At 44.3% G+C, this 13,854-nt stretch overlaps 1 protein-coding gene across 5 annotated transcripts in view; it reads right to left on the bottom strand.

The window, feature by feature from the left end:
- Vwa3b (von Willebrand factor A domain containing 3B) overlaps window positions 1–13,410 on the bottom strand; it is a 169,098-nt gene extending 155,688 nt beyond the window's left edge. For 3 of the 5 annotated variants that reach the window (XR_015628845.1, XM_087567260.1, NM_001419961.1), the window contains exons 1-3: window positions 13,297–13,410; window positions 6,818–6,979; window positions 6–100 (exon numbers count right to left, since the gene is read on the bottom strand). Coding sequence is in view for 2 of the 5 variants with exons in the window: in XM_087567260.1 (XP_087423386.1) it covers window positions 6–100; window positions 6,818–6,979; window positions 13,297–13,324 (285 nt within the window). In the remaining 3 variants the exon portion in view is untranslated. Of the gene's footprint in view, window positions 1–5; window positions 101–6,817; window positions 6,980–12,963; window positions 13,199–13,296 lie in introns of all 5 variants that reach the window. The other 2 variants (XR_015628847.1, XR_015628846.1) reach the window with 1 other exon arrangement.
- Window positions 13,411–13,854: the final 444 nt, after the last annotated feature.

Raw genomic sequence — 13,854 nt, 5'->3', positions numbered from 1 at the left:
CTCACATTGTATAGCCTGCCATCTTCTGCTGTGTAGAACCGTGGGAACAGGCCATCAGCATACCGAGAAGCCACAAGTCTCCTCAATGAAGTCACATAATCTGCATTTTTATGAAGACAATCAAAATGGTGTATCAGCAAAGACTCTCGTGTTTGTTTTCAAACATTTTCCTCAATAATTTGTTAATGCATTGTATTCTGTCCTGAGTCATAAAGTCTTTACAGGAACTATGACAAACATAAATGCTTATGACACGTAGAAATCTTTGAAATCATGAGGGGCAGGTGGGGTTCACTTTCTGGTTCTTTTATCTAGAACAACTGAGGCCAAGTTCAAAATCACAACATGAAAACTGTGCTTAAATCTTAAATGCCTGAAATCTTTTTTTTTTTTTAAAGATTTATTTATTTATTATATATAAGTACACTGTAGCTGTCTTCAGATACACCAGAAGAGGGCATCAGATCTCTTAACAGATGGTTGTGAGCCACCATGTGGTTGCTGGGAATTGAACCCATGACCTCTGGAAGAGCGGTCGGGCGCTCTTAACCGCTGAGCCATCTCTCCAGCCCCTAAATGCCTGAAATCTTACTGAAGGTTTGGACTTAATTTACAAAACAGGCATGTTGCTCACACTTGTAATCCCAGTACTTGGGAGGTGGAAGCAGGAGAAGGGGCGATTCAAAGCCAGCCTGGATTAAATGCATACAAGACCATCTCAATAAACCAGAAATATGGACATACATGTGCACATACGTAAGCCCACCTGAGCACACAGCAGCATGCACACTATATGTGCACACCGCACCACACACAAATGCAAATAAAAGTTTCAAGGTGAAATGTCATTTCTTCAATTAGCCAGACATAATAAATAAATAAATATAAAAACTCAACTTTGGGACTGCCCGCTGCTCAAGTGGAATGAAGTGAGCAAGTAATCGATCCAGAGGAACCAAGGGTGACATCAGCATGATGTCAGCATCACAAGACTTGGCGGAGGCGTGAGAGGGGTAGGTCTGTGGACAGCCCAGTAGCCAGCCGAAATGCACAATGGCTTCCGTGTCGAAGGACTACTGGATTGTTTGCTCAGCTGTGCAAACATTTAGGTACGCACTCTTCCTGGCATCCTCTGTGTGTCAGGACCAGTTCAAACTGGATGGGAATACAGTATTACATAAATGCACGTCTAGCCCTTCATGGAGCTGTCAGAGACCACAGAGCCTCAAGGGATGAGCTATGATGGTAGAAGAAGATGAGGTAAGGCTTCTCAGAGACATCTTTAGAGTGATGATGATGTCACTCAATTTAAGGGACAATTTGGAAACGTTCATAGCTTTTAACAGGGAGGAAACTAAATAGAGAGCTTAGACTTGGGGATTTCTGTCTTTCCTTTCTTCTTCTTTCTTTCCCTAGGTAAAAGAAAGGGGGTGGAAGGGAGAAAGGGGGATAGAGTTTTATTATAAGAAGTTAGATATATGGGATGGATGTCTACATTCTTAGACAAAACATTGTATAGCCATAATCTTACATTGGTAGAGTAGAGATCTTTGCAATTGGTGCAAAATTGAAGTTATAATGTCTTACATTGGTACAGAATATATATATATATATATTATATATATATGTATATGTATGTATCTATGTCCAGGTTGTCAGTTGTCTTCACAAAATGTTCAAGTTTTGGAAGCTATGTTTTGTGCTTCCTATCAGGTGATACTTAAGTCATTCTCGGATCTCTGACGGGGTTAAAGAGTACTTATGGTCTCATAATCAAACGCAAACTGTCTAGCACTACGGAAGATGATCTAGATTTGAAAGCACGATTTTCAGATAGTAATGCAAGTTAAAATCAGAGCATAATTCAGGTATGGAATTATAATCTCTTTAAGTAAGAACAGATGTTAGAGTACTATAGCTACATTGACAGAAGGACTGGATGTTAGTGGTGTATATCATACCTTGTAGTTTACAGAAAATCTTTTCAAATCTAGAGCATCTTCCATGGTAAACAACTGAGGTTTAATTGTGAGACTATAACAAGTCTTCAACCCCATCAGAGATCTGAAAAGGAGTTAAATCTTACCTGAGTCTGCAGGAAGCACAAAGACACAGCTTCCAAACTACGGAAATGACAGAGAGCTGAGCACCTGGACTAATATGTTGTAGAAATTGTTTAATCCTGACCTGGGGTTTCTACCCCACCTGTCTTTTCTCAAATGCAGAGGAATCAAGAAGTAGAGAACATTCAGGAGAATGGAAACTATTTGGGGAGATCAAGATGGGCATGAGAGAGTTAATGGGTGTGAATATGGTCAAAGAACATTAGACTTGTGTATGGGAGTGTCACAAAACCTTGTTTTGTGTAGTTAATATATACCAATAATAAATTTTTCAAGATAAAAAAATGAACCACATTCCTTGCTGGATCTAAGTGGGTTTGTTTTTAAAAGATGTATTTATTTTATGTATATACATACACTGTAGCTGTGTTCAGACACACCAGAAGAGGGCATTGGATCCCATTACAGATGGTTGTGAGCCACCATGTGGTTGCTGGGAATTGAACTCAGGACCTCTGGAAGAGCAGTCAGTGCTCTTAACCACTGAGCCGTCTCTCCAGCCCTCTAAGTGTTCTTTTAAAAAAACAGAATAAGCACAATTTAAAAACTTAGTATATGGGCTCAGGAGCAAAACGAAGAGTGAATGAGCTTGGAGATGGAACAATAAAAAAATTTCCAAAGTAAACAACAGACATAAAAACCAGCTGGTAGATATGAACAGGGGCCTTCAGTTTGACCTCCAGCTCGGGAAATAAAAATAAGACACCATCAGCAATATCTTTTAAATGGTGGATTGTGGGAGAACCCATCACTAAGGTCACAGTCCGCCATGTCCAGATAGCTCTTTGAGCTTGGTACAAAATGGAGGGCTCCCTTTCTCGGCCTGACCTTGGTTAGAGAATGCCTCTGAGCACAGATACTTAACTTTAGCTGGAGGACGTCCCTGAGTGGAGCTTCCTGCAAGCATTACAAGAGACTCAGCATATAAATTCTGCACTTCCTTCCTGCCCGTATGATAATTAGGTACCGTGTTGTGACCAATCAGCCCTTCCTGCATGCAACTGTAAAAGCCCTATCCCCAGAACCATAAAATGAGCTGTCTCTCCGAAGCTGACTCCCGGAAATCCTCTCCATCACACTCGTGGCTGTCCAAACCCTGCTTGCTGCTTCTGTTCCCTCTGTCCTCATGGGCCACCAATCGTCAAAGAGAGGGAGACGCACCGTGAGCAATGGGAGTGAGCTCAATGGTAGGGTATTGGCAAAGCATGTACAGACCTCTGGGTTTGATACATGAACAAAATTGACCAAACTAGGAGGCAAATCCATTAACAAGAATTACTAAATATTTGGACAACACTATGAATGCTCTTGACCTAAGCAAAACTTAAAAATATTCCCAAATCACTATGGTGAGACACGGGACAAGGGTCAGCACACTTTCAAAGCCAAAGAGTTCACGGGTGATATTCTCTGGCCTCAATAGTGTTAAACTAAAAATTCAACCCAGACAAGATACTTTTTTTTTTCTTTTTTCTTTTTTTCGGAGCTGGGGACCGAACCCAGGGCCTTGCGCTTGCTAGGCAAGTGCTCTACCACTGAGCTAAATCCCCAACCCCTACTTTTTTTTTTTTTTTTAAATCCTAGGATACCTGGAAAGTAAATAGCACCATTCTGAAAGACAAATATATCTAAGATATTTTTAACGCAATAAATAGAACACTAACTAAGGATGGTGGGTTCAAGGTTAACTTGAGCCACAGAGCAAATTCCAGGATAGCCTGTACTGTCTATCAAAACCTGTCTCACAAAATCAAAACAAAACAAAATGATTTAATAAAGGGAAATGAAAACTATGAAGATCAGAAATAAGATAATACCAATTTTACAAGCCAATGAAAGGCCATTGAAGAATATCACCAACGTTATCTTACAATATTAGAAAATCATAGGCACACACCTGAACCTTAAGTATGTAAGCAGCACACAGCCATGCCAGCACCTCAGAAGGAATTACACAAGAAGGCAGAGCCCTGGCGAGCAAAGTCTTAAGTTCAGGGGACTGGTCCAGATCGGCCTGTGGCAACTGTGTGACCAAGACCCCAAGTGACACCGCAGGACTAGCTGGCAAGTGAAACAGTGTGGGCTTCGCATTCAAAACTTGGCATTGCTGGTTGTTGAATAAATAATTGTTTTATAGACTAATTCAGAACTGCCCGATTACTGGGATCATCCATAGTGTGTTTCCTCCAAGCACCAGGTTACAGACATGTGGGAGAAGGGCCCTCCTCTCTCTTACACTGGCGCCTCTCAGTAATGCCTCAAAGCAATGTAACATTCGGGAAAATAAAGATGAAAAGGCCCTCACACTTTTCATGTTGCCCAGGGATGGGCACTGCTGAGAGGGAAGAACCAACACCCTAGCCAGGGCATTTAGAAACATAGGCATCCGGGCTGGTGAGATGGCTCAGCAGGCGACCATTTGCTGTCAACCCTGATAACCTGAACCCTGACAAGGGAAAAGGAGAAAGCTAACTTCCACAGACATGCCCTTTGACCTCCACATATGCACACTCACACGGACACCCACAAACACAATAAATAAATAAATTCATTAAAAAAGTAAAGAGAAATAAATAAAAATACACGGGCCATTAGTCCACAAAAGGGAAAAGGCGCATTTTTCCTGCAGTACGAGGCGACCATCTCAGTCAATAGAGCAATCACTTCAGTCAATCTAAAGGGGGCATTGCTCACCCCAGAGGACAATTGAGACCTTTGCTGTGGTGTGAGTAAATAAAAATAATTTCTAGGGGCTGGAGAGATGGCTCAGCGGTTAGGAGCACCTGACTGATCTTCCAGAGGTTATGAGTTCAATTCCCAGCAACCACATGGTGGCTCACAACCATCTGTAATGAGATCTGATGCCCTCTTCTGGTGTGTCTGAAGACAGCTACAGTGTACTTATATATAAAAAATAAATAAAAAAAAATTTCTATCTTTTCATTGTGAAGAATTAAATTGGGGGCTGAGAATTAAACAATGTCTCATTGGTTAAATTGTCTGTGAAACAAACACGAGACCCCCAGTTAGGATCTTCAGCACTCGGAAAAGTGTGGGGCACCATGCTGCACACCTTTAATCCCAGCATTTGGGAAGCAGAGGCAGGAGAACCTTTGGGAGTTCAAGGCCAGCCTATAGCTACATGGGGAGTTCCAGGCCAGAAGGGGTTCATAGGGAGACCCTGTCTCAAAGAAAAACAAAAAGCAATCAAACGGTCTGTGAATGTCTGTCATGAGACGGCTGGTTCCCCAGAACTTACTGGCCGCTACCAGCTTGACCTCCCCGACCTCCAGTTTCAACGAGAGGTCCTGTCTCAAAAACAAATAAATAAATAAATAAATAAATAAATAAATAAATAAGGCAGAGGGCTGGAGAAATGGCTCAGCAGGTAAAGGTCCTTACCACCAGGTCAGGGACCTGAGTTCTGCCCCCAAGACCCACAGATGAAGGAAGAGAACTGATTCCCACAGGCCATCTCCTGGCTACCGCATACCTCACACCCAACCCCTAACCCCAGCTAAATAAATAAAATGTAATATAAATATTTTCTGGTTTAGGGTTTGGTTTTTTTTTGTTGTTGTTGTTTTGCTGGAGACAGGGCCTACTATGTAGCCCATGTTGTCCTGGAACTCTCTTATGTGGACCAGGGAGAACTCACAGAGATCTACCTGCTTCTGCCTCCTAAGTACAGGGAGTAAGGCCATGTGCCACCTCACTTGGCCAAAAAGAAAAAATAAGTGCTTATGTAAATGAATTATTTATTCTAGCTAGCCCATATAAAAGACAAAAATCCTGGTGTTTTATTTATAAGCTATTAACCTAGGCATGTCATAAGATTAGGCAGGTTGTGAGCTCTTCTAACTTACACTCCAGCCATATGTCCCTTATTACCTGTCTGAATCTTGCCTGGGTTATTTCTGCTCTATCAGCCTGTCCTGGGGTCCCCTTCTCCTGACCACATGCTTATGATCCATCTGGCCCTTGGCAGTCTCCTCTGTCTCCTTTCTCCTCCTTCTCCTTCACCCCCTTTCCTCTCCTTTCTCTCCTGTAGTCTCTCTCGAGACTTCCCATTGGATTCTCGGATGCCACCTTTCTGTTCTGCCCAGTCACAGGCCCTAAGCTTTCATTAACCAGTAACTTTAAATTGGGGAGCCCGGTTTGCATAACAAAAGCTAGTATACATGAGGATACACTCATCTGGGAGCAACTGGATCTTGGGGTTCAGAATGTAGCCTTTGTATGCACAGCACTAGGCCAACCTCCAACATTTCCCCTTTTGTCTAAACAGAAAGGCTCCATCTCTTACAATAATACACGATGTACGGTAGGAACAGACGTGAAGCAATTATGAACAGTACTGGTTAGGAGCTAAATTCATGACGTCCAGTCCATGTGAATCTGCAGAGAGTGGGAGAGAGCAGACAAAAAGACTGCTGGACGTTGATGGTTACCAGCCTAGCCACGAAAGCAGTGACATCCTCCTCTGGCCTCCATACATGTGTGCGTGCACACACCATACACACATGCATGCCCACACACGTATACACACACAGGTGAAGTGAGGCAGTCCTGCGTAGTTACAGTTGTATTTCTATGTGATGTGCAAGCACTTCCCCCTGACAGAGACGTGGATTCGAAGCAAGCGCAGAGGCCCGTGGTTTCGAAGGGACTGAGGCCATCAGGGAGCACCGTACCTTCACTCTGAGGGAACCCAATCTGTGATAAGATCTGCTTCAAGGTCAGCTTCTTGCTCTTCAGCCCATGCAGCTGAAGCCATCGCTCCGACGAAAGGAGACTCTGCTCTGCCACACCCGTCCCGGTCTTCTTCAGTCGCTCCTGCCTCTGCGCCCATGGCTCTGAGACAATATGGAAACGTGATTCTGATTCCCACATCTCTAAATCTCTAAATCAAGACCCCCCCAAGTCACAAGGGACCACCCGAAAGGAAAACTGTCAAGCCTGGGGCTCCTGAAAAAAGGCTGGGGGGATCTAATATCAGCATCGTGATTGACTTATTATAAAATACAGTATACTCATGATATGGACTTGTGTTTACCCATTAAAATTATAGTACAGATGCATACTACCAAGTGCTATCCATAGATGCATGCTCTGAAACACAGAGAAATATAAAGCACACTACTACAGCAGAAGGGTGTGCAATTTTGCCTTTTCTGCCATATCTCAGTTTTTGCATTATTTGAACATTTCAAAAGTGGGGTTTACTTTTATAATTAGAAATACAAGACTCTTCCATTTTGGAAAATAAACGCTGTCCCCAGAAGCCACATTGTACATCTGCGTGTCAATTATCTTCACCCAGAATATTTTGAACCCAACAAGGATAAAGAAGAGAAAAGCCTGGGGTGGGCTAGCTAACTGGGAGGCAATGGCAGACAGCAGCTTGGGTGCGCTGGGAGACACGGGTCTATACTCTGAGTGCTTTACTTTCTGAGGCTTCTCTCTAAAATTGGACTTCATCCTTCTGACTAAGGGAACCAGCTGTTCTGGGATCAACTGGACTCAAAGCAATAGACACCATATTAAACTCATCTCCACTGGTCTAAATATAGCTAGTTTACACAAGGGGTAGAGACTGCCTCAACTGTAATACAGTATCTTAACCTGCTCACCACAAGTGGGCGGGTCCTGAGACGGGGTGCAAGGGTAACCTTGTAAGACCAGAGTTCACCAATTGTATCAATAGCTGGGAGGCAGCGAGAAGGTTCTAATTACTGTGTATCCAATGGTCCTGTGCTTAAAATTGTTTCTTAGGACTGCAAAGCCTTCTTAGTAACAAACATATTTTCCTTTCCAATTTCTAAAACTTGATTCTAGGGATTGAAGAGATGGGTCCATTGTTAAGAGTGATTGTTACAAACCATAAGGATGGGAATTTAGATCCTAACATCCTAGCAATAAGCCAAGGATGTGCCCCTAAATTCTCACATATATTCAAACACACACACACACACACACACACACACACACACACACACACACACATTGCACATGTGAAAATGACTCTTTTAAAAATACAGAAATAGGTAGGGCTGGAGAGATGGCTCAGCGGTTAAGGGCATTGACTGCTCGTCCAGAGGTCCTGAGTTCAATTCCCAGCAACCACATGGTGGCTCACAACCATCTGGGATCCTATGTCCTCTTCTGGTGTGTCTGTCAGCTACAGCGTACTCATATAAATAAAATAAACAAATCTTTAAAAAATATAGAGATAAAAAATAAATAAAACTCAATTTCTTCAAGGTCTTGGTGTTATGACTTGTCAGGCACAAAAGTCAGGTGGCCCCAAGACAGGGATGTTTTGAGAAAAGTTAGAAGCTTAAAGAGCAAGCTCTTAATGCAATGACACATAGAGTACAGTAAACATCCTCATAGCAACCTTACGAGGTAGAGAGATGGCTCCGAGGTTAAGAACATGTTCTGCTCTTCCAGAGGACCAAAGTTCGGTTCCCATCACGCACACTGGATGGCTCACAACAGCCTTTAACCTCAGCTCTAGGGAAATCCGACAACTTCCTCCAGCCCCTAAGAACAGTTCATATCCATGGACCCATACTCTCACACACCTGTATACGTGTCGTTAAAATTTTTAATTTAATTTGAAAAAATCAATCCAAAACAACCTCACAAGGTAGACACGATTCTTATTCTCATTTTCCTAATAAGGAAAGCAACACGGGGAGCTAACAAGCTGGCTCACGATCTTACAGCTGATAGAGGGGCTAAGAATCTGGCCCAGGCCCCTCGGCTCTCCAGTCTAGCTCTCTGGTTGTCATTACCATAGGAACAAACACCACCGGAGCTTCCATATGTCAATCAGCCTTCCGGCTGAGCCCTTTGTTCTGTGCTGCCTCACAGACTGCTCCTGAACACAGCAGTGACACAGTGTTACCACCCTGCTCGCAGCTGAGGAATCCAAGGCCTTGAGACTTTAAAGAGCTTTTTCATAGGTTATGTGATAATCTGTGAGCAACAGGAGCTGGGTTCTAAGCCACTTCTTAGCTCGTCTGTTATCATTAGAGCCATGTGCACTCTAGTTCGACACCCAGGCCCTCAGGCAGAGAGCGCTAACCTTGATTCTCATAGCACAGGCTCAGCTGCCAAGCTGCTAAAGATAAGAATTCCATGCTGATGGTTTTGTGAATCTGTACTGTCTGCTGACAGTCACTTCCTAAGGTCTACAGATTCAAATGGTTAAAGTTCTGACCTTGTAAAGACAAGGTTGGCTACAAGACTCACTCTGATGACTACGTGACAAGATTTGAAGAGCGTCATGATCCGATGGAAACAATAGAATTGAGTTCAGTGTGAGCTAGGAGTGATGCTACACGACTATAATATCAGCACGCAGGAGAGTGAGGCAGGGGGATTGAGAATTGGGGGCCATCTGAGATACACAATGAGACTGTGTCTCAAAAAAACAAAACAAAACAAAATCGAACAACAGAAAACCCCTATCAAACCTCAGGATAAGCTGTCCACTACCACAGGAACTGACCTTGGCCCTCTAGCATAACACATTTGTGTGACCCCCCCTACCAGAGGCTGCTGCCAAGAACAAATGTGTTAGCTTGTAGAGTGTGTGTGTGTGTGTGTGTGTGTGTGTGTGTGTGTACACGTGTGCACGCGCGAGCGCGGGCGTGTGTGTGTGTGTGTGCATGCACACACACCCATGCACATGCTTAATATTTTGGAAAGAGATAATGTAAAAATAAAGCATCCAAAAGTTGTTTTCCTAGTAACCATTCTGTTCATGATATACTTGGACTCCAAGCACTTTTTTTTGTGTGCACGTATGTGCACGATGTTTTGGTATATACACAACATATTGGTGTGTGTGTGTGTGTGTGTGTGTGTGTGTGTGTGTGTGTGTGTGTGTGTGCATATGGAGACCAGAGGCCAAAATTGGTGGCTTCATAAGTCGCTCTCAACCTTGCTGTTTGAGACAGGGTCTCTTACTAGGTCTGGAGCTCACTGACTGGCTAAACTGGCTAACCATGGCACTATAGAAATCCTCCTGTACCTGCCATCCAAGGCTGGCACTGCAGGTAGTGCCACTGTACATGGCTCTTTACACCGGTGCTGAAGACACAAACTCGGATGCTTATGCTCCAACAGCTGGGACTCTGCCAATTGACTCCTCCCTAAGCCCTCCAAGAATTTTTCTAAGTCTTGACATCCAATTCTACTGGGCTGGGAAGTTTAGAACATAGTAGAGAGCATAGAAACTAGGGCAAAAGGATATGCCTGAACCTGCTTTCAGAGATCTGTCCACAGAGACAGTACCTGAAGATCTGGCCTCTGTTATTCCTATAGAAACAAGAGAAGCTAAGAAGAATAACCTGGCTATTTCAACAAGGCCAGCTAATCTCTCTCTTCCCACAAAAACACTCCCTTCCATTCTGATCGCTGGGGGAGGTACTTACTTGCCTTAGATTTTTAAAGGGGGAGGTTTTTATACAAACTGACCTAATGAGGTTTTCTCACAGACGTTTACAACCTTAAAGACTGATTAGAAGGGCTGGAGAGATGGCTCAGTGGTTAAGAACACTGGCTGCTCCTCCAGAGGTCCTGAGTTCAATTCCCAGCAACCACATGGTGGCTCACAACCATCTGTAATGGAATCTGATGCCCTCTTCTGTTGTGTCTGAAGCAGTGTACTAATATACATTAAATAAATAAATCTTTTTTTAAAAAGGACTGGTTAAAAGAGTCATGACTTTGGTTCATTCTTTAATTTGCTTAAATTTTCATTTAAATTTAAACAGACACATGTTTGAATCCTTTACAAAGCAATTGAATTCTCCAACTTTGTGACAACACATGCCCCAGCCCCTTTGGGGACCTAGAGACTTCTTTTAAGTTAATTTTTAAGATGTGACTGGCTTTATCAGATCTGAGACACTGTCTGAGTCATTCTGACTCAGACCCTTGCCCCAGGGAGTTAGAGCCTGAAGATACTTGGAAAGTGAAATTTCAGCCAGAGTTTAGGAGGAAAGAAACAGAAAGAAAAAGTATCTCCCAGCAGAGGGGATGAAGGGTTATCGGTCAGAGCAAGGAAGCCTGGGGGTTAGGAGTCAGGAGCCCATCTGCCGTCCTCTCCATGAGAGGCTGTGGTCTCCTCTGAAGTCTTAACCTTCCACACCTATCTCCCTTCTCTAAACCTCCAAAGCTACCCTGAGCATCCCTGCCTTTTGGAAAGTTTGCATTTGTTTGTCTGTATGTCTGTCTTTTTTGCCATATGTGTGCAGCTGCCTTTGGAAACCCTGGAGTTGGAACTGCAGACAGAGAACCACAATTGGGTCCTCTGGAAGAACAGTGACGACTCTTTAACATTGAGCCATCACCCCAGCCACCAAAGCCTACTTTTTGCTTTGAGGCTTTATTCTTGCGACCTCAGACCCAGGTCTGTCCTCTCTAGTTTGGTGGCTACAAGGACAGACTACATGAATCCCCTCAGCACATTTCTGTATAACAGGTCCCTGTGCATACTATTGAGATGGGTTAAATCAGCCACTCATAGCAACTAAGAAATTTCCTGATTGTTTTCGAACAAGGCAAAGATCAAGTTCTAGAAAAGTTAGGATCAAGTAGTAGCTATCCTTTTCAACACAGACACATTGTTGCCTGGGTGTGGCTATGTATCTATTTTCTGTGGCTACTCGGGAGTGTCCTCAGAGGCAGAGAGGATACATACTCGTGGGCTCTGCTTTGCAGTGTAGGATAATGTTAGGGTTCTTGGGCTGGTTTGAGCTTTGGTATTTTGAGACTACGTGGCTCAGACCAAGATTGAATTTGTAGCATCCCTTTGCCGCCACAGCCTCCTGGGTACTGGGATTACAAGCATTTATACCACCACCTCTGGTTGCTCTCAGTCTTAAAAGCTTGGAATTGTCCAACGAGTCATTGAGTACCTGGGACAGGCAAAAGCTCCTGGGAAAGTAGGAAGATGATGATAGTTAAGACCTATAATCTTAACACTTAGGAAACTGAGGCAGGAGGACTCTCATCCTGAAGCCAGTTGGGGAATAAACACACACACACACACACACACACACACACACACACACACACACACACACACGGGGCTACCCAATCATTGTTCCTGCATGCCCTGGACTCTCACTTAAGACTATTAATTCAGTTTGTATCCTTAGTAAACTTATGATCAACACCTCCAAACTTTCTTTTATCATGCTAGTTTCTAAAAAAAGAGGGAAAGGAAGGAAAGAAGGAAAGAAAGAAGGAAGGAAGAAATCTGTGCAGGGAGGGGTACGGAGGGTGGGAGTTGGGGAAGTATTTTGTGGGAGTTCTGAACTCTGATTCTTCCGGGAAGAAAGGAAGCTGGGAGGATGTTCTCTGATGTATACTGTCACAATTCTTAACAACCCCCAATCTTTCTGTCCTTAAAAGGCAAAGCTAGGCTAAGATCATCGCCTCAGATAAACGTGGGCAGAGTCAAGGGATTGAAATGGTCTGTGGGACACACTGTTGAGAACAGACCAGAGAATTGAAAACTGGGCGCGTGGGGATGGGGGTGGGGGAGTGGGGGTGTGAGGTCATTGCTGAGAAGGAAAGGAGAGCTTCCAAGAAGATGAGAAAGGACTCCAAGAAATTAAAAGTCCATACTAGAAAGTGAAAGTGAACGCCCCCAAAGACCAACCAGAGGCAAGCAGAGGCTTTCTTTTCTCCAGACTCAAAAGTCGCAAACACTTTTCACTCTAGAAGATGGCTTTGGGTTTGGATTGCCAGTTTTGATCGTTGCTTCTAAGAGATAAGTTTGTAATAGACCGATCAGTGTGCTACATCCTCTGATTACCTTTAGCCTCTGGATAGACAGGCATTAGGGAGCCGAGCTTCTGCTAGGAGTGATGGAGAAAACCCTCTGTGTAAGAAGGGCTCCTACGCGTCGGCGACGACTTAGACTACACTCCAGCTCTCAAGTGGGTGCGGTCTGGCCTCTGCCCTTTCGCAGCAGAAGCGAGGTCCACCTCGGAAATTGCAAACTTGTTTCTTCTTCCACACAACCAGTTGCAAAGCTGGAAGGTTCTGGGCTAGAAGGACGGTGTCCGGAATTTAGTAATCTGTCAGTTGCGGGGCTAGGCGGCTCGCCTGCGTCAGCGACCCTCCCACCCTCCGGGGCCTCACTAACCAGAGCAGAAGGCGGGCGCGGCCAGCATCCCACTGCTGGACAAGGCTGTGACTCCCTGATGCTGGCGAAGGGTCCCCGCCTCGGGCACAGAGTTGCAGGAGTCCAGTTTCTGTTGACAACTACATCGCCTCAGTTGCTAAGACACCGCCAATCACAGCATGGCTCGGGATCCGGCCCCGCCCACCACTGCGCCCAGCGCAGAGCGGGTAAAGAGATGCTGGGGGCTGCGAGGGAGCGGGATGCTAGTGTTGCGGAACCAACTGGGACCGTCCGGGGCCACCGAAAAGAAAGGAGCCTAAGGCTCGTCCTCTGCTCCTAACACTGGCTCAGATGACAGTGGCAAATATTAAGAATTAGGTTAACAAATACTCAGATGAGCAGAAGCAGCAGAAGACTGGCCCACCGAAGGAAGTCTGTTCTCTCGCTTTACTTCCAGCAGATTACCCTAGTTCGCGCCTTTTGTTTTGATTTCTCCTTCGGTATTATAAAGTGATGGATTCGTTGCATGGAGTTGGAGCGATTCGTTACAAGTGCTCAGCTAGAAGGGGTGGTCAGATG

Source organism: Rattus norvegicus, chromosome 9 (genome assembly GCF_021556685.1).
Source record: "Rattus norvegicus strain SHRSP/BbbUtx chromosome 9, alternate assembly SHRSP_T2T, whole genome shotgun sequence".
Taxonomy (NCBI): domain Eukaryota; kingdom Metazoa; phylum Chordata; class Mammalia; order Rodentia; family Muridae; genus Rattus; species Rattus norvegicus.
The sequence above is the reverse complement of the archived record's forward strand: the minus strand, read 5'-3'. Positions and strand labels throughout refer to the sequence as shown.